This window comes from Sceloporus occidentalis, unplaced genomic scaffold (assembly GCF_023333645.1).
Source record: "Sceloporus occidentalis isolate IW3139 unplaced genomic scaffold, rSceOcc1.0.p SCAF_14, whole genome shotgun sequence".
NCBI classification, from domain to species: domain Eukaryota; kingdom Metazoa; phylum Chordata; class Lepidosauria; order Squamata; family Phrynosomatidae; genus Sceloporus; species Sceloporus occidentalis.
The window spans coordinates 2,706,571-2,734,088 of NW_028316994.1; the positions used below are offsets into that span (position 1 = coordinate 2,706,571).

Sequence of the window (27,518 nt, forward strand, 5' to 3'; positions counted from 1 at the left end):
AACAATCCAACCCAAATTTAAGAAGAAAAAAAATGTTTTACCTTTGTTTCAGGTGAAAGCCTCGAACAGGAAAGTCTCAGTCCACTGGCTCTCTTTAGGGGTCCCTTATTACAGCTATAATGTGGTATCTTAAAATCCAGAAAATATATAGGGGTTGGCCATATAGGAAATTCAATATGAATCCCACCAAACAATGATACCTTTGTTGGCTGTGTGCATATACATGTTGCAGGCTTTCAAAGCTTCACTGGCTTCTTCTTCGGGTAAGGTAAACTGACTGAAACTTTAGAGGCCTTTTTCACCTACCTACCTACCTACCTACCTTTATTTATTTACTTACTTATTTTTACTTATTTATTTATGTTGTCTTTAGGAATAGCACATACTGTTGTATTATAGCAAAGGGCATCATCACTTAAATCCTTCCCTTTTTTCTTAAGAACTGCTCTCTACTGTTCAGGTCTGGTCTAAACAAAAGAATGTAACATTTGGGAGAAAAAATGCAACCCAATATTCCTGTACTGGATGATAAAATGCAAAAGATCTCCAAAGCTACTGTACATTTCCCTTTGATGCTCAAATAGGTTGGAACAAAAGGTACCCAAACACTGCAGAAGACCAACATGCTGAAAGTAATGAATTTAGCTTCATTGAAAGTGTCAGGCAACTTCCTAGCAAGGAAAGCCATGATGAAACTCACACTGGCCAGGAAGCCCATGTAACCATAGACACAGTAAAACATAATGATGGAACCTTGATTACATTCTAATACAATTTCTTCAGCTATTGAGTGCATGTCCATATCTGGGAATGGGGGGTATGTTCCTAGCCATACAATACATATTCCTGTTTGGAAAAGGGAGCAAGAAAGAACAATGAGGATGGGTAGCTCCTTCCCAACCCATTTCCTTATCCTGGATCCTGGTTTGATGGCCATGAAAGCCAAAACTACTGTGATGGTTTTTGCCAAAATACAAGAAATAGCCACTGAGAAGATGATGCCAAAAGCAGTCTGTTGGAGGAGACATGTCACCTTCTCAGGCCGGCCAATGAACAACAATGCTGAAAGGAAGCAGAGCAGGATGGAGACGAGGAGCATGTAAGTGAGGTCCCTGTTGTTGGCTTTGACAATGGGGGTATCATGGTGCTTCATGAATGCTGCCAGCATTAGAACTGTGATCAAAGAAAGCGTAAGAGCATAACTGGCTAAACCGATACCAAAAGGCTCTTCAAAAGTCAAGAAATTAACAATTTTGGGAATACACAAACTCTGATTCTTGCTTGGATAATCATTGACTGAGCATTTCTTACAGTCATCCATATCTGAAAAAGAAAATACGTGGTGTTAGTCTGGAGTGTGAATATATTTACCTCTTTAGGGTTTTAATTCTCAGGATCTCCTAGCAGCAGGGGGGTTCACCTTCCATAACAGCTGGAAGGTTCTGAGAACTGATGAACAAGAAACATTACTTTTCCAAGCTGTGTTTTATCTCAGAAAACATCTCAATGCCAAGATCCTGGTCCATGCCCTAGTGATCTCACGACTTGATTACTGTAACATCCTCCTGGCTGGGCTTTCTCTTTCTCACCTCCGTCCCTTAATCTCTGCCCAGCATTCAGCTGCACGCATGATCACTTCCACCCACCGCTCTGACCACATCTCTCCTGTGTTGGCATCCCTTCACTGGCTCCCTCTCCCTTTCCGTATTCAGTATAAGCTCCTGCTGTCGACATTCAAAGCCCTCCATGGACTGGCCCCTCCTTACTTATCAGACCTTCTTTCTCCTCACCTTCCCACTCGGGCCCTCCGTTCTGGTAGTCAAGGGTTCCTGTCTCAGCCCAGGATTTCCTCTGCCCCATCCCGGATTCGTCCCTTTTCACTTGCTGCCCCTCACTCCTGGAACCTTCTTCCCCCACAAGCAAGAGTCATCACTTCTTTAACCAGCTTCAAAATGGAGTTGAAAACCATCCTGTTCAGAGAAGCCTTCCCAGGCATTGCATAATTGTCGCTTACTATTTGATGTTCTTTTGGTGCCTGTTTATCAAACCATTTCCTGTATTGCTATGTACTGTATATGCATTATCCCACTTGAGAGTATGTATTTTCCCTGGAAAATGATTAACCATTCATTATGAAGCCTCGCCCTCCCTCCAGTCCATCTCCCTTGGTCCAGGCCTTGGAGGTAGAGAGGAACTGCTGGACCTCTTACCCTTTCCCTCCCCCACTCCCTTCTCCTTCTGTGTCATGTCTTTCTAGACATGCGGGCAGGGATCCGTCTAACTAAAAAGATTGCATGTACAGCGCTGTGTAAATTTACAGTGCTTCATAAATAAAGGTTAATAATAATAATAATAATAATAATAATAATAATAATGTTCTAGTTATATTTCTCACATAGGCAAAAATTCTTGATTTTACTTGCAGAATATGTTCAGCATTGATGGTGTGATTTGGGACCAGCTGAAAGAGGTCAGAGGTTGTAGGTACAAGGTTTTTTTAGGCCTGGAATGAATTAAGAAATCTGTCTAGTGTCCCATGATTGTTCAGAAATAACCTTCTGCATGAGTTGAAACAGTGTTGAAAGACTAGTCCAAGTAAAGTTCACTGGAAGAGTCCAGGGCAATATTTTCATAGAAGTCAATTATAGCTTATAGGAGTAGAGGAGAAACCTTTAGCTACCTTTTCAATGATTTTTCAATGTGACAGTCCTCACTGATGTTTAAGGAGCAATGTAATATTTCAGAATCTAAGCGAGTAGTGGAAGCTAATTTCTATCTTCGAAAAGTGTGTCCCTATTTAGGTACCAAAAAACAATAAGGAGACAGGCTCCAAATGCTCTGAGATAGTCAACTGTTTATTCCTTTTTGAAATAGCCCAAAGCATTTCAGCCTATATGGCAAAAGGCCTTCTTTGGGATCCTTTGGAAGAAATCATTGGAGTTGAGAACACTCTCCAAAACACAGGATTATTGAGTATAAAAAAGTATTTCAAAGTTGTATGCATATTTAGATACCACTAGATTTGCACACCATCCTGGGGACACACACACACCACACACTGTGCAGCAGTATCCTCTTAGGTGATATTTGCTCAAACTTTCCAGTCCAATGAATATAGGTAACAGAAATTCACCACAATGTCGGCTGCTCTGAATTTCATCCATGATTTCTCACCCTCCTGATTTGAAATCTTCCCCTCTGGACATGGGATGCAATCATAACAGCAAAATGGCTCTCCTTCTTGTATTTTCTTGCTAGATCCAGGATGACAGCTCTTGCTACATACAGAAACTGGCTGAACCTAATCCAAAAATGAAAGAGAACATTCCTGAGAGTAATCATAATAGAATTCTCCACATTCTGGGTTTTTCCGCATTTTATCCATTTCAGTGATACTGAGTAAACTCAATAGGGAGCATTTGAGATGCTCTAGGGCAGGGGTTCACAACCTGTTTGACATACGGAGCCCTTCTGTGGCAGATTCCCAAAGAGGCCTGTCCTATGTATTACAAATTAATGCTGTTTAGGAGTATATATTCTTATTCCTTTATTTTATTCAATTTTTATTTCTTTCATTTCCCTTGAATGGCCGCAGCACCTAAGGGCTCCTCAGACCACAGGTTGGAAACCACTGCTCTAGAGTATTGTTACTTTATTGAAATTAACATTGTATACAGTTTATCTGCATGATATTTAATTTTTCAAGCCACCTGGAATCCTGATCTGGGGAGGAAACCAGGATATTAAATAAATAAATAAGCAAGCAACAGATTATAACAATTTATCAGTTCCTTTATCTGCTTTTTCAGCTTTGTTTCATGGAAACTTTTCCACAGACAAATTTAATGAATACTATGTTATGTCCTTGTTGGTTTTTTATTATTAAAATAAGCAATAAAGAATTTGAAATACATATTTTTGTGTTGTTCATTTTACATCTGTATATCTGAAATAGTCTGTTTTGTTTTATTTTATTGAGGTAGGGTTTTTTTTTTTACTTTTTGTAATTGTAATTTCATTAACCCTCTTATTTTATTTTATTTTATTTTTATCCCTCCCTTTCTTCCAAGTTGGGATCCAAGGTGGCTTCCAATAAACAACACTTTAAAAAACAATTACAATAGTCAGATTAAAACAGTACAAAGGGTTAAAAATTACAACATACAGAATTAAAAACATACAGGGTTAAAAATAATCTAAACCAATCCCCCAACTAGGCCTGTATGACTTTAAAAAGCTTGCTTGAATAAAAATGTCTTTGCTTGCCGGCGAAAGGCCAGCAGGGAGGGAGTTCAACAGAGTGGAAGCAGCCACTGAGAAGGCTCTCTCTCATGTCCTCACCAAATGAGCCTGGGATGCTAGTGGGACCTATATATATATATGATATATTTCATATCTCCCCATAGGAACCACCTAGAGTCCCAAGATCCTCAGGAAAGGGCTAGAACATTTCTCTCATTCACTGTGGATGATATTTGTAATATGAAATTACGGCTTCTCTTAAATACATTTCTTGTGTGTCATGGCTATGCTTTCACTTGTAGTGAGTGAACAAATCTAAGGCTTTGATCCATCATCCTGCCATCAAAAGCCACCAAATTTCCATAATTATGGTGAAGTTAGCAATAAGCACACACAGCAAACGATACTACTATGTTGTTTGCATAGCACTTCAATGTAAGATGTGATCTTTAGCCAGTGCAATACCTTGCCATTTTTGGAGTTTGAATGAATCTGTAATGTTACTTGGAGACTTTCTTCATATATAGTGCTCCTTTCAATCATCTATCAGTTTATTATTGAAATTAATCACTGCCCAATAAAATTGGCTTAAAACAGCAAGAGAGCCAGTGGCCACTGAAAACTAGATATCTTTGCAAACTTTCAGTGCCTCCAACTATCCAGGTCTGCACTGCCCTTTTGTCATCTTGAGAAGTCATTTCTCCAAATGCCTCCTCATTCTGAAATTTGAAGTGGAATTTTTCCGGTTTGCTGGAAGGGAGAATATACCTGGTTAAACCAGTGGGGCCATGTTATGGCATCCTCATTGATGGTGAATGCTCCACCTGGATCTGTGTGGGGATCCACCTGTCCAACTTTCATACGATTAAAAGATTGGTTGGAAGAAGCGATCCAATTGACCACATCAAATCCAGCTATTAACTCCCCATGGTCAGTCAAGGAAACTTTGTCCCCAACACTGTTGTTAAATGAGACACTTTTCAGAAAATGGTGGAGCTAGAATGAAAAGAAAAATGTAAGAATCTCAAAAAGTGTATAGCTGGATTTTTTGAACTAAGGTTTAGTGGCAGCAATATAATGCTGTTATATATGGTTATTGCGAGAATATGGAAGAAGAATGTGCTTTTATGAATCAAGGATAGCATGATGGGATGCTAAGAAGAAAATTGCAAAATTATGAACCATTCATTGAGAATGTTCACAAGACACAAAGAAGAAAGTAGAGGCTATTTGGAGTATAGGCTGTTATTTCAAGTACAAAAGATATGAGGATGAAGGAAACAGTATCACAGGCACAAAAGAAACATAGTCCTTCCACAGACTAGCCTGCTTGGATGTCCAAAATACAATTTTTGTCCCATAAAGATATGTAGACCTTTACCTCCTGCCACAATTGTTGGTTCAGAAGCTTTAGTCTTTCTCTCTTCATGATTTCTCTCTGTTTGAGTGCAGATGAGAACAAGGAGTTTAAAGCATGAGCCACAGCATAGACAGCATTGTAGATGCTGTAGCTATGACCAGTCATACTCATTTCAAATAATGATGTTGGGAGACTTTCCAGCTTTTCATCACCAGTGCATATATCCCCATTCTCCGTCTTATCCAGAATTGTATTTGGGATTACACAGTCAAAGGCCTGCTGCCAGAAGTCCTTGATGAAACCATCTCTTTTTGTGCTGTAAGGGTTTCTGCTTTCAGCAAAAGTCCTAAACTCTGGTGGGTTATTGGAGTGAATTGTGAAAGCAAGAGCACCGTGTAAGATCTGTTCTCCATCCCAATTCTTTTGGTACAAAAATGCAACAAGTTCTACCTGGGCTGTCATGATGTACACTTTGGCTTTGGGTTTATTTATCACATCATGTACAACGACAATATATGAGACCCATCTCAGAAACACCATAAAATCAGAGTCACCATAGAGCACTATGACATTAGACTTGCTACCCATGACTTGATCATATATTTTTGCCCCTTCTTCTACCATATCATTAAATGTATCATCAAAACTGTATCTGGGGATTCTTCCTATGAAGGCAAAGCAAATACCACTTTGAGAAAACTCTGGAAGCACCGTTTGTACAAGTCTGTCTCCATTTTCATCATTCATAATAAGAACTCCAATCCATGTCCACTTAAAATGCAGCAGTAAAGAAAGAATGCTTTTATGCTGAAGAGTTTCCTGAGGAACCATCTGATAGAACGAAAGGCCTTGACTTTTATCATTCATTACTGGAGCAAAACCGTAAATGAGCTAAAGAGAGATGAGGGGAAGAGAAATAATTATAATTACATAAGAGTTTCAAATGATCACGCGAGCTACAAATATGGATTTTAGACTCAATATCAGCATCCAAGAACTGAATTTCTTGATTTTTGGGTAGATCATATAGAGGAGTGGGAAAATTAACTGAAACACTGGGGGGCAGAAATTGGGGTGCTGGAGCAAAAAAATTTGGATGGTTAGGGATAGTGCTAATAATTTGACAAGGTGAACAGAATCCCTCCCCCAATTCTTTTTGACTTGTTTTAAAAAAGAACCCATTTGATGCATTTAATAATAGCATGGTGCATGCTGGGTGCCAGCCATTGGGGGGGGGGGACCTTTCACTGCTGTGTCTCATATCATTGAATACCAAAGTTAGGAACATCCATGCAATTGTACTTCTCTGGTTGTGAAAACTGAGAGGAATATAATCAATTCCTTTGAAATGTGTTGCTGCAGGAGAGACCAGGGTTCAATTCCCTGTTTAGCTATGAAGCTCACTGGGTGATCTTTGAGTGAGTCACATACTCTCAGCCTTAGGGAAAAGCAATGGCAAACCTCCTCTGAGTAAATCTTGCAAAGAAAACCCCATGATAGAATCACCTTAGGGTCACTATCAGCTGGAAATGACTTGAAGGCACACAACAACAAGCTTGAAGAGAGTTTTATGGATCCCATGCACTGGCCATGGACTGCAGCTCAATTTTGAACTCCCTCTAGAGGTCCAAATGGTCAAATTAAGGGTATCATACTTTGTTCATTTCATGAAATGACATAAGTTGAAAAGGCTGCAATGCATGATAAAGTAGAAGGCACTAGGCAAGGTGTAAGACCACATTTCAGGTGGATAGATTCAATAAAGGAAGCCAGAGCCTTGAGTTGTCAAGATCATAGTAGAGTGGTAGTGTAGAGCGGGAATATGATTTATAAGTAACATTAGTGAAAAAAGCATTACTTAGGATTCTGTATGGTGTGAAATAGGAGGAGGTCAATGGGGGGGGGGGGTGTGACACCATGAGTTGCCACACCAGGTGACACCAACCCTAATGAAGCCACTGCTTTCTGAATACTACTAGATCCAACAGAATTCTTTTCTGATCTTATGATTCACCCACACTAACATGTACAGAAGTCCTACCTGTGGAATATTATAGATTTGCAGGATATTTGCCATAGGAAGGGAGATACGGGAGTCCAGTCCCCCGATGACTGCTGCTAGTTTATTCTGAATGCCACATATATAGTTGGCGATCAGTCTATCAACTGCTGATATTAGTAGCATGGTGCCATGATAAGTCTTCCTTGCATTGCCATAACTACCATAGATGCGGAATCCCAAAGTGAAATTGGGTAAGAGCTGAAGGTTTTCATTTATCTCATTTACTGCAAATGCCAAGGCCACAATATGCTGGTAATTCTTAGGTATTAAACTAGAAGAAAAAATAATTCTCTATCAGAAACATATCTCACATTTTGTTTAATTATGACTATTTCCCTTATCATTAGAATACGTATTAAAGAATTTACATATCATTTTTTCTCAAGACACTCTTTATTACTATCTGTCTCAGTGGCTGTACTTTAGCCCGCTTCTGGTTGTCATCAGTGTGTTCTTTTTAAGTACGTACTTTATGGTTTTAACCTTTACTGTAACCCAAACACAGATTTTCTTGTTGTTGGATTATATATAAACTTTGTAAACAGGTTTATTAAATTAATAAACAGTACAAGGAAAACAAAGACAAGCAAAAGTAGTGCTCAGCTTCAGAAATAAATGTAATAATTCCTTTCAGATAAGGCTTCCTAAAATTAACTATATAAGTACTATTTTACATTCTAAAACAAATATCTACATTCATGTCTTCTCTTCTATAATAACCTTCTCTTCTCTTATTTATAATAAAAAATATCATGGTATACTTGTAATTACATTTCTTATTTATTTTCTGCATAATCACACTTGTGAGAGATTGTACATGAAGGCTGATCCTTTCCTTTCCCTGAACACTGCCTCCCATCACAAAAACCCATATATTTTCATTTTGGAATATTTTTTAACATTAACAAAACCTTTTTTTCACCAAATCTTTGGTGAAATGTTTGCAAAGGGGTCCCAGAATATGGAAAACCTTTTTAAAAACTTATAATTTTGTCTGACAAAGAGAAAACTTTGAAAATTTTCATTCTCATAGATGAGCATGAGATCAACAAAGATTGACCTCCTTAGTTAAGGGATTCAACAACTCAGTTTGTTAATAGCTTCAACAACAATTCAGTTTCATCTCTTTGCATATCTACTTTACTCAGAAAAAAATTGGGAAGGGGCACAAAAGAAAGTTATCTGTATTTACTCAGACACAAGAAGTATTAGATTACTCATGAGTAAACAAGTGCAGCAAATTCTGGAAGCATGCAATAGCACTGATGACAAGCCACAAAGCCACACAAAAACATTCATTTGCAAGGACATTCTCTTGATCCAGGTCCACCTTTACCATGTGAAAATGAATCAACAAATACAAGAATGAATGCAAAATAGAGCAAGAGGGATACACACAAAAAACCTGTTCCTTGGAAACCCATTGATCTGTTACAACAATAATCCTCATTGTACACAGAAGGAAAATCAATCTAATGGTGAAGATTATGAAGCCATGCCAGATCTGTAGAAAGAACTACATATACTAGTTAAACTACGTAAGGAGTACATATAATCTTAATGTAATTTAATTCTAACTTTATTATGGGAAAAATGGTTATAAGGACCTCTGAAGTGTTACATACAACAGATTTATTTTCTGAACACTACTGTGCAGCTATGTAATGCGCACATAAGTACCATCTTATACCATAAAGCTGTATATAGTTATGCATAACGTTTGCCTGGAACATAGACCTACAACCAAACCATACAGTGCAATCACATCTGTCCATATTCATCCCATAGAGACTTACAGCTCAAGGATTTTAACTGGGCATTTCTTCAAATTACATTTCCCAGCTAACAAAGTGACAAAACAGATCAACAAGGCCAGATCTGAATCTGGAACTATCTACTATAGGACAGACCCATAAAAGAAGACAACTGCACAGTATTTGTAGTTCTTAGCTAAAAGCACTCAAATGTATACTCAGTTATACAGTTTGAAAAATATTATTATTAAGAAAACACATATAAGGAAAAATACTATGAAATCAGAGGGGGGGGGTTGTGAAAAGATTCATGTTATAATGAACTTCATTGTTATCACCAGCTTTATTGTTCAAAAAGTGCTCCATCATCTTGTTGTAATAATAATAGTAATAATAATAATAATAATAATAATAATAATAATAATAATAATTGATTTGTTTGTATCCCACCCAATCACAAGGAATCTGGGCAGGTAACATCAATTAAAAATACATTAAAAATACAATGAAATTAAAAATAATCTCTTCCCAACCCCCATCCCAGTGCTAAAATAAACAATATCAATAAACAATATAAAAACATTAAAATGGAGTTAGCTAAAAATTGGGGGGGGGGGAGGGAATTGGGCGGACAGAGAGAAGGACAGTTAGCAGTCGCATTCATTTATTCTTGTTCAGGGAGGGGAAGCTAAGATGGGAAGGCCTGCTGGAAGAGATCCATCTTAAGGGCCTTCTTGAAGGCTGTAAGCGTGGAAATTTGGCAGATCTCCTCCAGTAGGTTATTCCATAGTTTCAGAGCAGCGATGGAGAAGGCCCTATGGATAACTGAAGTTAGCCTGGATTTTTTAGGCTGAAGTAAATTCTTCCCAGAAGACCTTAATGTGCGGGACGGACAGTACGGAAGAACTGGACCAAGGCCATGTAGGGCTTTAAAGGTAATCACCAACACCTTTATTATTATTATTATTAACCTTTATTTATGAAGCGCTGTAAATTTACACAGCGCTGTACATACAATCTTTTTAGTTAGACAGTTCCCTGCCCTCGGGCTTACAATCTAAAAAGACATGACACAGAAGGAGAAGGGAGTGGTGGAGGGAAAGGGTAAGAGGTCCAGCAGTTCCTCTCTACCTCCGAGGCCTGGACCAAGGCAGATGGACTGGAGGGAGGGCTTGGCTTCAAAATGGAAGGTTAATCATTATCCAGGGAAAATACATACTCACAAGTAGGATAATACATATACAGTACATAGCAATACAGGAAATGGATCGATAAACAGCCAACAACAGAACATCAGATAGTAAGCGACAATTATGCGATGCCTGGGAAGGCTTCTCTGAACAGGATGGTTTTCAGCTCCGTTTTGAAGCTGGTTAAAGAAGTGATGGCTCTTGCTTGTGGAGGAAGAAGGTTCCAGGAGTGAGGGGCAGCAAGTGAAAAGGGGCGAATCCGAGATGGGGCAGAGGAAATCCTGGGCTGAGACAGGAACCCTTGACTACCAGAACGGAGGGCCCTGGTGGGAAGGTGAGGAGAAAGAAGGTCTGATAAGTAAGGAGGGGCCAGTCCATGGAGGGCTTTGAATGTCGACAGCAGGAGCTTATACTGAATGCGGAAAGGGAGAGGGAGCCAGTGAAGGGATGCCAACACAGGAGAGATGTGGTCAGAGCGGTGGGTGGAAGTGATAATGCGTGCAGCTGAATGCTGGGCAGAGATTAAGGGACGGAGGTGAGAAAAAGGAAGACCAGCCAGGAGGACATTACAGTAATCGAGTCGTGAGATCACTAGGGCATGGACCAGGATCTTGGCAGTAGAGGCGGAGAGATATGGTCGGATTTTGGCAATATTGTACAAAAAGAATCTACAAGCCTTGGTTGTGGTCTGGATCTGAGGGATACACGACAGAGAAGAGTCAAAGATAAAGCCAAGACTGCGGGCTTGCTGGACTGGTTGAATGGAGATGTTGTCCACAGAGATGTTGTCCTTGTACCTTGCCCAGAAACTAATTGGTAGCCAGTGAAGGGACTTCAAAACCAGTGTTATATGATCATTGCGAGAACTACCCGTAATCAATTCTGTAAATCTATTTTCAAATATTTCATTGTCTCTAAATTTTACATCATACGATAATGTACCTAATATATCAAATCCTAGGAAACCCATCAGAAAGCCTGACTCAGACACTTTTTCTGCTGTGAATGAAATCTATGCTTTCAATAGCCTTTTAAATCATTGAAAGGATCCTAAGAGTAGCTACTGGAAACTCAGATATTTTGTACCAGGGGTGTCACTTGGAGTGTGTGGGCTGCACCAGGTGACACCGAAAAAGAGAGGAGGGTAATACCACTGCTTCCCAAAGGTTCTGCCTTTGTATCCCTGGTACACATTATCTTTTGGCAAAAGCAGGACTGTGGTAGTTGTCTGCAGCCCTTTAAAATGCTGAAGAGATGGGGTGAGTGGGGTGAGGCTCAGTGGAAGGAGAAAGGAGAGACTCCGGATTTTTTTTTAAAAAAACATAAATTTATTCTTTTAAAATTTTCTTTAAAAACATCACATCTTACCAAATTTCCTCTTTAACCACATGAAACTATGTACATGTAAATACTTTTGGGCTGTGCATATGATATTGTAATTTAGAGGTGTAATTTTAGCTTTGCTAGTTGTTTATATCACAACTATTAGCATAACATTCAGTGATGTATGGGACTTATGATTTATGAGTAACATTAGTACAAAAACGTTACCAAGGATTTTGTATGATGCAGCATGGGAGAATGTCAATGGTGGGATGACACCATGAGTTACTGCACCAGGTAATGCCAGCCCTAACAGTCTTTCATGCCCAGTTCCAAAACAGTTTGATCTGGACACAGATCTAGGGCATAGTCTCCCACGTTCTTTACTCATTACTGTAAGAGTTTATCATTTGGATGCCCCCTTGATTTTCTTCTCATCTCAAGATGACCAGGGGATGGGAGGGGGTGCGATGGCATGTCACACAGTATTAAATTACAAGTGTCCTTTTAAAAGTTTCAGCTTGATTTGATACAATGCTGTCTTTGATCTCAGATTACATGCCCCCCTCTGCAGATATCTTGACCACTCAATTCCCAGTTTGCATTTTTGCTTTACAGACTCTTTTGGGGCTATGGAGCCATGTTCTAAAGAGTTTCTTCCTGACGTTTCACCAGCATCTGTGGCTGGCTATTATAGCACTTTGATATCATTTGAACTGCCTTGGTTGCATCCTATGTAATTCTGGGATTTGTAATTTGGTGAGCTATGCAGAAGATATTTCTAAATACCTCCCTAAACTACAGGATGAAACCATGACTGTTAAAAGTGATATCAAAGTGATATCTTTATGTTGTGTGAAAGAGCTCTGAGTCTAAACCAAATATCCTGACAGGAGATTTTGAAAAAGGGCAAAGCTGGCAAATGGGAAACACTGGAATGGGGACAGGAAGGAAGGTATATGATGTAAAGGATCCAAAGGGGGACTTGATGTAACATAAGGCAGTGAGGGAAAGAAGTGAGGAAATGTAATTAATGGAAATGAGATAGCATTTGAAGGCTTAAAATGAAATGGATCCTACAATCACCTGCCCCAGTGAAGAAAGAAGCCTAGTATGGTTTTAGAAACTATTCCCGTAACTGTAATACCTTCTTTATAGAAATAAACAAACTATGATTCTGATGATGCACTTTTAGGACTCATCTTTTTAACATTACATATGGAAATAACAACAATGGCAATAAAGTAGGATCTTACACAAGGTCTTCATACAGTTCTGGAGGTGGTTCTTCAGTGAAGATTGTTGGACTGGAGGCAAAGCCACCAGGAGTAACAATGCTGCCAATGATGAAATCTCCTGGCTGATAATACGTGTGAAGTGGAGGGTAGGGATCGTGGATTCTGCATCTCAACAAGTGCGTCTTGCATATGAGGGAAGAGAATACTACTAGTAGCAAAACCAGTAAAGCCATAATTCTCCGTAAAAGTAGTAATGTCCTTCTTAGGTGCAATTCTTGGTTTTTGTCTACGATGTTATCATTAGAGTTGTTGCAGGTAAAAGTGTTATATTTGAACCATGATAAGCACCATGGCAAATCCTTCTGCGTTCATGGCCCTATCTCTCCTTGTAGGAGTAAATAAATCTGGACAGATATGTAAACCTTCTCCATTGCGATGGTAACAGAAATTCCTTTGGGGAGGTTGTGGAGAGCAGGATTGGAGAGAAACAATGGAGCAAAACATGACTAGAAAAATAATTGTTATATTTAACTTTCAGGGAGCCCCATGGGATTACTAAAGAGAACTTGTGTGTTGCATCTGAAGATACTTTCTTATTTTCCATTCAAGTAGGAAGGGGGAGTGATAACCCACCGAAAGAAAATAATGGCTGAAACAATAAATTACTATAGTTTTTGTGGGTTTTTCAGGCTTTGTGGCCATGTTCTAGAAGGGTTTCTTCCTGACATTTTGCCAGCATCTGTGGCTGGCATCTTCAGCGTTTTCTGATGATGCCAGCCACAGATGTTGGCGAAACGTCAGGAAGAAATGCTTCTAGAACATGGCCACATAGCCTGAAAAAACCACAAAAAACTATGGATGCTGGCCATGAAAGCCTTCGACTTCACAATAAATTACTAGTGGAAAATGCAATAAAAATGGGAGGGGAAATTCTTCCTCATTTACCACATGTTGAGAATTTTTATAGCATGAGAGCAAAAGAAGGGAATATGGTACCAACCATACCAACTATGGTAGTTGGTATGACAGAATATGGTACTTGTGTCTATGCATACATCCTTTGGGTGTTTGAGTAGACATTGGGAAACCTCCCAAATTGACCAGCCTATCCCTCACATACATGCAACCACCCACCCATGCGCACACACAAATGGTCCTTCCCCAACCCCTTCATTCCCACCACCAGATGATTTAATATAGCCAGATGCTCCTGAGATTTCTCCCCACTCTCCTCCAGGCATGAAATGGCTCCTTTGAATAACTTCAGTGTCTCTACAGTAGGTCCAAGGGTAGTAAATTCTTCAGTGTAGTGTAGTTCTGAAACCATGCAGAATTGAAATCATGGTGTGAGACAACAGGCAGGGAATGGGAACAAGTCAGGCATGATCAGATGCCCCCCCCCCCCCCCCGGACCTTGTCCTTGCCATTCCAATGATGCTACACAATAAAGATACATGCAGAACATATAGGCTGAGATGCTAAATGGTCCATGTGGAGTATAATTGCTTTGCACACCTAATGTGTATGTGTGTTGCCCACATCTTTTTTTATTCCCGCCCCTAATATTTATCCTTATCCTTTTCTTTCGCTTAAATGTATGTTCTGCATACCATAAGATTTGCTGTATATACTCATGTATAAGTCTAGAAATTTTAGTCAAAAAATTGACCCCAAAAACCTAGGTCAACTTATCCACGGATGAATGAAACTTCTACATTTTAACTCTTATTTAAAAGGGAACCTTTTCCTGGTGAAAGGCAAGAAAGCAATTTGCCCTGGGAGCATTAACCTCCCTCTATTCTCTTTGCTATTCAACCTTTAGTGTGAGCCAAAGCAGTTATGCTTGCCATAATTTTGTAGGTTCTTAGGCATTGTTTTCCTTTGCTTCATCATTTAGACCCATTGCTGCATGTGCTCAAGTTTCACCCTCAACTTATCCAAGGGTCATATCAAAATCCATAATTTTGTCCCCAAAACCTACCATCGACTTATACATGAGGTCGACTTATAGTAGAGTATATACAGTATTTTCCTTTTACAGAGAGAAATAAATGGTAAGGTAGAGGAATGGAAATGTTAGCATGAAGCTGTGGTAAGATGGGAAGTCCAAGAATCAAAACAATCCCATTGTCAAAATCAGCAACATCACCTAAACTTTTCTTCTCTCCTTCTCTACTTCCTTTGTGCACTACTCTCAACTGGACAGCCTAGAAAGGTGAAATCTCTTCTCTGGCAGAATGCCTTTATTATAAGTTTCACAGTTACTTTTTCTTTTGTACACTCAGGTCCTATGAGAAATGTTTGGTCCAAGACTAGACTGACAATCATTTCGCAGAGGACCTCTTTGTCTGCTGCCCCTAAAATGTGGACTGACTGGCCAAAAGAGATACAACCGCTGAAAATGCTGACTGCATTGATCTAGTTTATGGATGGCATGCCTATCTCTGCAATGATAAAGGGAAAGACAACAAAGGATTTAAGAATCATTATATCAAATGCACATCACTAAGGGTCTGGACAATATATAAACCAAACCAATAGTTTGTGAAAAAGCTTCCAACGTGGGCTTCACCCCATAAAGCTCTATATAGAAGAGAAATGATTAAAGACAGGGGTTGGGCAGATATAAAGAATTGTTACAGAGAAGGTAGTAAAATTACATTAAAAACTAGATAAGAACTGGAAAAAGAAGGGATCCGGTGTTCGTATTTTTTATATACGCAGTTATCTGAGACATATAAAATGTACATGAAATAAATGGGTGTAGAGACAGAATTGTCTGAATTTGCTAGAATAATGTGTCAGGATAATAATCATGTAATTACTACACTATATAAACTATTGCTAAAATATGATATGGAAGAAGAATTGATTTGTGAGAACATGATTAGATGGGCCCAGAATATTGGCCGCACCATATATTTAGATAAATGAGGGGGGAAACTAACATAACATTTACTTTGACTTATAGATTAAGGGGAAATTGGTACAAAATGTTTTACCGATGACACTTAACACCGGGGAAATTGGGTACAATTTACAAAAGTCAAACTAGCAGTATGTTGGAAATACAAGTCTGGTGAAGGTATCTATTTTCATGTATTAATTTTACTTAACAATATAATGTTGATAAAATGAAAAAGAACTAACAACAGTAGAGACATTCTAGTAGAGCAGACTGTGAAGTGGTTTAACAGTTTTGGTAACTGGGTAACTCCTCTTCTGTTGCAACTATTTTTTCTATTAATTTTTCTAAAAGGGGCATAGACAGATGGAAATAAAGATAGAATTAGAAGTAGAGGTCAAGATTAGGAGGAAGAAGGAGGAAGAAATGGAAACCAGAACATAGTAGTAAAAACCAGTTCTCTAAAGGTGGGAAGTACGTTTAAATTATGTGTAAATTTACAGCGCTTCATAAATAAAGGTTAATAATAATAATAATACAAATTAATGGAATATTTAATGATTTTGGAATTTGTTCAATTTTAATATGAAAAACAATTATAATAAAAAGAAAAGAAAAAAGAAAATGCATTTAAGACATCATTAAAAACATATGTCTTCCAGCAAGCATATCCAGTCAGTTTTAAATCATGACTTTTTAATATATATAATGGTCTTAAGAGTGTATTTTAATAGTTTTATAATATTATATTTTAACTGTGTATTTTTGTGTTTTAATAGTGTTGTGTATTTTAACATACCATGCCATGCCCTGCCCCAAGTCTTGAGAAGAAGTGAGAAAGAAATTGTTGTTGTTGTTATTTTGTCCTGGCAGAAACCATCACATTGTGTCTAGATTTTAAGGCCACCAAACCAGGAGCAGCATGAAGAAAGGGCTAGTCACCTCCATTATTGTTTCCTGCTTTCTTTTTCAAGTAGCCATCTGTACAGTATGGCTGGGAACCTCTTTCCCATTTCCAATTGAAGACACAGACTAAGAGAGTCATCTAATTTCAATGAAATGTGATGATGTGACTTTGTGCATTTGTGCTTTTTCGAATTTGTGCATTCTTACAGATGTTGATGGAGTGCACCTCCCATCATTTCTCACTATCGGCTGTGCTGAATAGAGTGCTGGCAGTTGTAATCCAACAACATCAGGAAAGCTGCACAATACCCAACACTAATTTAAGCCAAAAAAACCTCCATCCATATCTGGGATATTTGCTATCCTCTTGTTTATCATTTCACTTCTTTCAGGCACTAGAGTAAAATGATATTTCAAAGTCATGCAACAATTATTCTTAAACTATAGTGTTGTGCTTTGTCTACAGAAAATGGCTTCGTTTACTATTTTTATCCAAAAGAGATATTTCCTGATCAGAAGTCATTTTCCTCACAATAAAAGACAGTTATTCAGTAACAGTTGACTGCCCCTGTTTTATTTAAGGAGAAAAGAGTCACTGTATTTTGCCTATATTTCCACTTTTCCTCTGGGATATCTGCTATCCATTTCCTGATGTCAGCCATTCTAAGGTCAGGTATTCTTTGCTAAAGAAAACTTCAGTTTTGCTGTTATAAACATGTTTTTTCCAGTTATTCCACAGAGAATTTCTGATTTGGTGGTAATAACTACCTTCCTGTTGGTTTATTTCAAAAGAGGGGCTGTAATTAACTCCAGTAGTTTTAATCACCACGAGCAGATGTAATAGAAGGAAAGATGAAATATATTCCAGATATCCCCAGCACCTTTAAGAGTTGTAGGGATAGATAGCAGGTAGGGCTCCCAAGTGTAATAATCTTGGATACGCTGCAATTGAGGCCTGTCAGGGAAGAGTGGCATTCAAGTCAAGCAGTTTTGTCACAGAGATTCAAAATGACAGCATGACAGAATAAATGAGAATAAAATATGCCCATGTCAAGAGAACGGCTCTACTTGGATCTAGGATGGTGTTTTTCCTGAACTTACTACTTGTTTTCTTTCCTCACACAGTATGCAAGCCTCAGTTTTTTAAATGCAGGGTGCACCATCCACATCGTCCACCTCACAAGTACCATCAACCAGGAGACTTCATCATTGGTGGCATTGTTTCTCATGGTAGTTACATATCCAGCCCTATAACCTTGACTGAAATGCCACCACAGCGATTACCTGAAGACCTAATGTAAGGATTTCATTTTTTCTTAATTTTGATTTACATGTGTTTTGTGATTGGAAAGACACGGTTCTAGTTCTGCAGCTTTATGGCACTGGGTTAAGGGCTTAAGATGATAACATAATCCCTTTTAATATTCAAGACAAGAAGCTCCATTTTCTAATCAGTGAAAAAAGTCTATGTTGGTTATATTGAAGATTTTATATTTTACTTGCTTTTACCATATTCTCTTCATTATTCCATAGTTTATTCTAAATTCCTAAAAAAATCTGCTGTCCAAACACTTTCTGATGCACACTGTAATTGTCCTTCTAGGGTACTGCCTAAGAATTACCAGCACATCCTTGCCTTGGCATTTGCAGTGAAAGAGATCAATGAAAATCCTCAGATCTTATCAAATATTACCTTGGGTTTTGACATTTATGATAGCTATGATGATGCAAGGAGGACATATCAAGCCACAATGCTGCTTTTATGTGGAAAGGCAAGACTGATTCCCAACTATCTATGTGAAATCAAAAATAACCTGATAGGCATCATTGGGGGACTAGAATCCCAGATATCCATGGATATAGCAACTGTCTTAGATATCTATAAGATTCCACAGGTAAGATACCTCTGCTTTCTTTCATTAGAGCAGTCATGGCATCCTATTAACTGTTCAGTTGCACTTGAATACAGTAAAAAAATAATTATCTATTACAATTTAGTATCATTGAAACAATAGATCAAGACTTAATAAATTGCAACAGACTTTGATATAATCCCTCAACAAACAATATTTTCTTTTGAAAAACATTGTGTTTTTAAAGTATTATTGTATGCTGCTATAATCATAGAAGAGAAAGAGGATGGAGAGGGGGATAAAAGAAAAAATTAGGAAGCGGGTACATAGCATCTGAACATGGGGGAGGCATCTGCATTAATATAAGCTAACCACATTGCCACAAAAAAAATGAATCTGTAGGGTCTTTGAATCACTGAATGACAGATGTGTTTATAGATTAATATTTCTCTTTCTATCCTTGGAGTATGGGATAATATTAGAGTATAAGGAAAAGGAAAAGCATAAGCATGAAAAGGACCATTATGCTGTAGTGCTGAGCTAATGCAGTTTGATGCCACTTTAAGTGCTATAGCTCCTTCACCCATGCTCTAATGGGGAGCAGAATAGAACCTACCCCTGCCCATGCTGTTGATGCCTACTAATGGAGGAGAGAGTCGCAATTGTGGCAATTGTGTCATTATCATGATTATGTTTAAGACCCCTGGTGGCAAAGTGGTTAAAGCCTGTACTACAACCACTCACTCACAGACCACAAGGTTGTGAGTTCAATACCAGCCAGGGGCTCAGGGTCAACTCAGCCTTGCATCCTTCAAAGGTCACTAAAATGAGTAGCCAGCATGTTGGGGGCAATTGGCTTACACATTGTAAACCACTTAGGGAGTGCTTAAGTGCATTGATAAGCAGTAGAAACATACTTGCTATTGCTATTGCTAAGTAGCTATTGTGAATACAGGACAGTTATGAAGATTTGTTCATCCTAAAATATTACCTATGCATGATCGTTACTTAATTATGATTGTGACACTGTTGCCACAGTCATAACTGCTTTCCCCAACCTATTTTTTCCTGGAATCGGCTGTATGAGGAGAAGGAGGTTCATCCTGTCTGCTGGGTGGGTAGGATAGTGTACTTAACTAAAAAGCTGATATAGAATACTGGCCGCCATCATTATCTGTTTTCTCCCCATCTCTCCTTAGCTCATATATGGTGCTGCAACAGTGATGAATACTAAAACTCCAGGCCTCTCCTTCTACCAGATGGTCCCTCAGGAAGGCCTTCAGGAAAGAGGAATTCTCGCTTTGCTTCTGCATTTCGGCTGGACATGGATTGGGCTTCTTGTTATGGAAAATGGCAATGGAGAAAGATTTCTACAAAGTGTAGTTCCACTGTTTTCCAAGAGTGGTGTGTGCTTTGCTTTCATAGAAAGAATGCCCAAAGGTAATAATTATGATGACTTTTTTGAGGCTTATCTACAGTACACAAAAATGGTACGTAAAATGATGGGCAGCAAAGCCAAAGTAAATGTGCTCTATGGAGAATCGTATTCTATGGTATTGTTGAGATTCTTTCCAAATATGTCACAAATGGAAGGTGAGACAAGTAAAGTAAAAGGTAAAGTCTGGATAATGACAGCCCAGATGGAGCTCACATCACTAGCCTTTCAAAGTACCTGGGATACAGACATAATCCATGGAAGTTTGTCTTTCACACTTCACTCCAATCATCTACCAGGGTTCACCTCATTTGTTGAGCTGAGAAACCCTTTTGTCACAACAGAAGATGGCTTTCTGAGGGATTTTTGGCAGCAGGCCTTTGAATGCATATTCCCAAATACTGGAAGCAAAGTCTATGACAATATTTGTACAGGGGAAGAGAAGCTAGACAGTATCCATAGGACTGTTTTTGAAACAAGGATGACTGGCCATAGCTATAGTGTCTACAATGCTGTCTATGCTTTGGTCCATGCTTTACATGCCATGTCCTCACTTAGACTGAGACATCGAGCAATGACAGATACCAAAACACAAAAGCCTCAGAATCAACTGGTGTTGCAGGTAAATGGGTTTACCTCATAATATGATAGTTTACCATACCCTGATGTCAAGCAATTAATCACATATGTGCTGAATAGACAACCCAAATGTGTACGTTTTTGTGTGTTTTGTTTGAGCAAGTATAAATGCTGGTTCATTTCATGACCTGTCTCTCTTTTTTTAAAAAATTCTTTTTATTATACATGAATGACACAATGACAAACATAAATATTTATTTACAGTATTTATACCCTGCCCTTCAGTGCTAAAGGCTCTCAGAGTGGCTAGTTTATACACACACACACACACATATATATATATATGTGATGAAAAACAATCATACAAAAACAAGAAACAAATAAAACAACAAAAAATATTTGATGTTTGATGTTTTTAATTTATTGCCTGCTTATTTTATCTAACTCTATCTTGTACTATTTTCTATTTTTTTTATATGTATTTTGTAGAATGTACGCAACTGGCAGGTTTCATTTTTATCGATTTTATTGTTTGTATGTACAGCACTGTGTAAATCTACAGCACTATATAAATAAAGTATAATAATAATAATAACAATGCTAACGTAACAGAAGGGAGAGAAGGAAGGAAGGAAAGAAAGAGAGAGAGAGAGAGAGAACATAAGGAAAGACAGGAGGGAGAGGGGGGGAGTCTGCTCTTCTTACAGTTTCAAGAATCCTGCAAAAACTTGTATATCTGTCTGGAAAACACTCCCAGTAATATGAGACTTGCTTTTGCATCCCATGAACTGATCATACAACATGTATAAACTTTCACAAAACAGTCCTGTAGACCTCGTCATATGAAATTTCTGGCTGCAACCATTTCTAAATATTTGCTCCCCTTTTCCACCTAGCTCCATCACTTGCTGAAAGGTGTCTCATTTAACAACAGTGTGGGGGATGAGATTTCCTTTAACCATAACGGCGAGTTAGTAGGTGGACTGGATGTGGTTAACTGGATTGTTGCCACAAATCAATCTTTTCATTGTATGAAAGTTGGATGTGTGGATCCTCGGGCTCCTTCAGACAAAATATTGGCCCTCAGTGAGAATGTCATAACATGGAACAGGTGGTTTAATCAGGTAGGATGCACTCATTAACACTTGGGAAGACTTTTTCTGCAATCTTCTGCACAGCTATTTAGAAATAACACCCATATTTTCCAAAATTTTCATTCCCTACTAGTTAAAAGTTTTCTTTTCTTCAAGCTACTTCTTTTCTTCCTTACCCAACTGTTCAATCAGCTTGTGTCACATGGATGGGGAGTAAAATTCCTTAAGTCTACCGCATTGTCTATTTTCTCTTTATAGTTCTTTATTCTTTCTCCTTAAACATGTCTTTCTTTTTCTTTTCTTTTCTTTTTTGCTGGTCTTTTGCTCAACCTTTCTCTTTCTTAAATCTTTACCCCACCTTCACTTAGGCGGGTTATAGACCGCCCATTTGGGGTGGTCTGCACCCGCCCCTTTCCCCGGTGTATTGGGGCCTCAGCGTGCAGAGCGTCAGCCGCTGAGGCCCCAATCCGCCGCTTTTCAGGCTGCGGGGAAGCAGCAAAACACCGCTTCCCCGCAGCCTGAAAAGGGGTGTCCCTGGGGCTTCAAGCCCCAAGGACACCTCGCGGTGGCGGGGAGAAGGAGAAAGGGGCCGCTTGGCCCCTTTCTCCATTGCTTCGCTGGGTGCAGCCGTCTGAAGACTGCGCCCAACGAAGCAAAGCGCCACCGCAAACCAGGAAGGAGCTGCGTAATGGAGCTCCTTCCTGGTCCGCAGAAAGGGCGCCTTAGGCGCCCTGGTGCAGACTGACGACGTCACGTCCGCGCCACCCCGTGTAGAGGCGGCGCGGTTGTGACGTCGTCATGGCAGCCCCCTTGTGGAAGGGGAGCCGCCATTTTGTACGGACTCAGTCCGTACTAGGCTTAGGGGGGTGCAGAAGCACCGCACCTTTCTAACCCTAGTACGGACTGAGTCCGTACTTTAATGGCGGTTTGTAACCCGCCTCAGTGTCCAGAACCACCCCATCCTCTCTCTCAGATTATGCTCTTGTTCTCCAGATGCTGGTAGTCAAAAACTTATGCATACATCATATCTGCATTAAGGGAGTAATTGTCCTATCTGCATATCTACATCCTATCTGCATAAAGGGAGCATGCTTGTCAATCTTTACTCTTCACTTTAATGCCATCATAATACAGTTAGAAAGATCTGTCACTTGAATCTTTTAACAACAATGCCTTTTAGCATGCCTACATTAATTGGCATTCATGAATTACAGAGACCAATAGATCACTCCACAATTTAGATCTAAAAACCTGATGGCAGTCACAATTACTGCAGTGATGGGTTGTGTTAATACAGCACTTTATGTTTACACTAGGGTGTTAGTCCCCTGCATACATGATTGAAAGGTAGCACTGTATGCCTTTAGTTACTTGTTTTACAGATTCTTGAAAATCAAAAATGCAAGGAGCATATTTATTACCCTTATAATTATTATTTTCTCCTACATTTGGGGTTTAGGCACTGCCTGTTTCTGTCTGCACTGAGAGATGCCTTCCTGGGTCTAGCAAGCAAGTGAAGGAGGGAGAACCATTTTGCTGCTATGATTGTGTCCCATGTCCAGAAGGGAAGATTTCGAACCAGAAGGGTAAAAAAAAAATGCATATATCACATGGAAATATAGATTAGGGTGAAATCGTATTGAAAGGATATATGCAAGTATGCCTATATTTTCTTCTGTGTATGCAATATGTTTGAAGGTTTTGCTATGGACAGATTGCAAGGCTTCATCAGAAAAATTAAAAATCTAATGTATGCAGGAAGAGGAAAGCTAGTGGGAAGGGGTTAACATTTAAATTAACGATTAATAAGCTAAAACAATCTACTTCAAATGCATTTATAATCAAAAGGGGTTTTTAGATACTTAATCTAATGTTGAGGTACTGTTTACATTTGCTCTCAAGCAGGCTTTGACTTGTGGTCACCTAATGAATGAGAGATCTTCAAAAGGCCCAGTTATTAACCATCCTGGTGTTTCACATCAGGAAAACCGAGGGCCATAGCATCCTTTACTGAGTCAATCCAACTGCTATTGATTGATTGATTGTACTGTCTTTCTCCCATTGTGAGATTCAACCTTCTTCTTTTCCTGGTGCCTTGAATTTAGTTTAATTTAGTATGCAGTATTTCACATTTAGCTTAATCATTTGCGTTAGATAAGAGCTGAAGTTTGATTTGCTCTAGGTCTAGGACCTACTTATTTGGCTTTCTGTCAGCCTGTGGGATCTGTAAAGCCTTACAAAAATGATGTTTCCATCATCCTTTATAACCTCCATATAGGTTTCCTTGCCTGGGAGAGATACACATTTGGTTGTGCATTTGGTTCACATTCGGGTATAAAGCATGGCCATTCAACATAAGGATGGTGTAGCACAATTGTTGCAAAACTCCAGACATGGAGAATTCCACTTTGTAAGCCAGATGCAGGCTAGTAGCTATTGGTTCAAATTTAGATCCAGCACACATAGTTTGCGGTGGATGGAGGAAAAGATGACTGTGAGATTACAGGTGAAATTAGCACAAAATATTCGGATAGTGACAATTACATTGTGAACATTTTCTTATCAAAAAAGCATTGCCACCAAAATGGAAAATCCTGGGCATGGAATAAGCCCATTAACAATTATAGCGTGATAGGAAACCTTGGTTGCAATTCTTTGTATATGTACTAAACTGACAAAATGTCAATCAGAAATTTCTCAATCTAATCTTCCATGAATATTTCTATGTTGTACAATTGTCATGACCATTCATGTGCCTAGTGTTTCTTGTAGTATTGCCTGACTTCCATCATTACCTTCTTACTTTGAAAATTGGGGTGAATCTCATACATTGCAACACCTATGTCCAAAGCAGTCTGGCTTCACAGCTACCTCACTGGTCTCCACAAACCTTTCCAATTTTTTTGTTCTCTGAGGTAGATTTCCACATCCTTATTATCAACGCACGATGTTCTGTTTCAAACATCAATCCTCTCTCTAAAATAACAAAGTGTATGTGTATCAGAGTAACCATTTTATTTATCTATAATTAGTTTACTGATTTATACTGTACCTTTCCCCCATGGTTGGAATGTAGGATGATACCACAATATATTAAAACTTCTCAATAAACACAAAACAAATTATAAGTATTAAATTACACATTGATTTAGAACTTCCATTTAAAAAAAAATCTTATGAGACCTCATTCATTTTTTAAAAATTAAAAGATAAAGTCCAGCTCCTTCATTCAGAACCAGTTGGCCACAGAAAGCCTGATGCATAAATATATCTTTGTCTGACCTCTGAAGAACAGCAGGGCGGGGGGCTATCATGATCTCCCTGGTAAGGGCATGCCACAGTCTAGGAGCAGCCACCAAGAAGGTTCCCTCTGATATTTGCACCAAAAATACCTCTGCAGGTGGTGGGATTGAGAGAAGGGTCTTTACTGTGTATACCTTAAATTCCAGGCAAACTCATACAGGGAGATAGAGACATTTCAGATAACCTGGAAATGACTACGATCATTAAAAGTCATAGTTGTGAATTATACCATATCTATGAGCTTCAGGTCAAATCATTTCTTTTTCAGATATGAATGACTGTATGAAGTGCTCAGAAAGAGAGTACCCAAGCAAGAATCGGGATTTCTGTATTTCCAAGACCATAACTTTCTTATCTTATGAAGACCCTCCAGGATTCACTTTAGCCTGTTTGGCTCTTTCCTTGTCTTTGATCACAGCCCTGGTGCTACAGACATTTCTGAAACATCACAACACTCCTATTGTCAAAGCTAACAACAGAGACCTCACCTACACCCTCCTCATCTCTCTCCTCCTTTCCTTCCTTTGTGCCTTGCTGTTCATTGGCCAACCCCAGAAAGTGACATGTCTCCTCCAAGAAACTGCCTTCAGCATCATCTTCTCGGTGGCTGTTTCTTGTGTGCTGGCAAAGACCATCACTGTGGTCCTGGCTTTCATGGCCACCAAACCAGGATCCAGGATGAGGAAGTGGGTTGGGAAAAGAGTTGCCAATTCCATTGTCACTTCTTGTTCCTTAATCCAAGGAGCAATCTGTATTATGTGGCTGGCAACTTCCCCACCTTTCCCAGATATGGACATGCACTCGGTCACTGAAGAGGTTGTGCTGGAATGCAATGAGGGATCTGTGGTCATGTTCTATTGTGTCCTGGCTTACATGGGCTTCCTAGCTACAGTTAGTTTCACAGTGGCCTTTCTTGCCAGGAAGCTACCTGACAGTTTCAATGAAGCCAAATTTATTACTTTCAGCATGTTGGTTTTTTGTAGCGTCTGGTTATCTTTCATTCCAACATATCTAAGCACCAAGGGAAAATACACTGTTGTGGTAGAGATTTTTTCTGTCTTAGCTTCTAGTGCTGGGCTGCTGGGCTGTATATTTTTCCCCAAATGTTTTATCATTATCTTGAAGCCAGAGCTGAACAACAGGGAACAGCTAATCAAAAAAGTAAAGGATCAAATAAGTCTCTAGCACTCTACAAATTCTCCTTAACTGAAAATTTCATTTTGAAAAGAAAATTCACATTGGATTTTCTTCTGTAGCACTCCCTCTAACAGCTCTATTTAAATGGCATCTTTAAAAAAATATGATTCCTTTCGACTGGTGTCTTCTGAAGATACTCTCAAAATAAGAGTGAGAATCTTTGATCATTTCATTCCCATGTGCATGAACAAAAAATTTCAAACATTTTCTTCCAGATCAGGGATATTATGGGAGTTTACCTGCATTTTCTGATTTTTTAATAAGCTTTCTTTTATCTGAATTGTCAGACAGCCTGACAATTTCAAGGAAAGACACTGCTTTCATCATGTTTCTTTGCTTGCAGTAGTTTATTTCCCTTTCCCCCAACATGCTGTACCAGATCTCCAACAGATACATGGTAGCTGTGGAGATCTTTCCTATTCAATCTCCAATACTCGGCTGTTTTGTTTAAGATGAAGAAGTAAATTCTTGCCCTAGGTTACAAATTGTTTTCAAGCCCAGTGTGCATGCATGTGTCTGCGAGTGTGGAAATTATCAGATGAGAGGACAAAGGATGGGAGCAAAGCTGATTGCTTCCATCCTTGCCCTGTCTTTATTGTGCGATTGCATGAAAAACTGGAGAGGAGTGACCAGTGGGGTGTCATACATTTCTGTTCTGGGCCCAGTGCTATTCAACATCTTTATCAATGACTTGGATGAAGGAATAGAGGGCATGCTTACCAAATTTGCAGATGACACCAAATTAGGGGAAATAGCTAATAGCTCAGAAGACAGAATCAAAATTCAAAATGACCTGAATAGATTAGAAAGCTGGGCCAAAGCTAACAAAATGAATTTCAACGCAGAAAAATGTTAGGTACTGCACCTAGGGCAAAAAAAAATGAAATGCATAGATATAGGATGTGGGATACCTGGCTTAACAAGGCTACGTGTGAAAGGGATCTAGGAGTCCTAGTAGACCACAAGTTGAACATGAGTCAACAGTGTGATGCGGCAGCTAAAAAGGCCAATATTATTCTAGGCTGCATCAATAGAAGTATAGTGTCTAGATCAAGGGAAGTAATAGTGCCACTCTAT

General features: G+C 39.0%; 2 protein-coding genes across 2 annotated transcripts; one reads left to right on the forward strand and one right to left on the reverse strand.

Moving 5' to 3' along the window:
• Nucleotides 1–415: 415 nt before the first annotated feature.
• LOC149303540 (vomeronasal type-2 receptor 26-like) lies at nt 416–13,402 on the reverse strand. The gene is made up of 6 exons (XM_089480775.1): nt 13,188–13,402; nt 7,644–7,935; nt 5,624–6,493; nt 5,011–5,238; nt 3,175–3,301; nt 416–1,323 (listed from the first exon to the last, which is right to left on the reverse strand). Exons 1-6 carry the CDS (start codon nt 13,400–13,402, stop codon nt 416–418), a joined length of 2,640 nt encoding a protein of 879 aa, XP_089336901.1.
• Nucleotides 13,403–14,179: 777 nt separating this feature from the next.
• LOC149303541 (vomeronasal type-2 receptor 26-like) lies at nt 14,180–26,429 on the forward strand. Its single transcript, XM_089480776.1, has 7 exons — nt 14,180–14,189; nt 18,106–18,277; nt 18,584–18,875; nt 20,033–20,890; nt 21,744–21,971; nt 23,401–23,527; nt 25,513–26,429. Exons 1-7 carry the CDS (start codon nt 14,180–14,182, stop codon nt 26,427–26,429), a joined length of 2,604 nt encoding a protein of 867 aa, XP_089336902.1.
• The last annotated feature ends 1,089 nt before the right edge of the window (nt 26,430–27,518 follow it).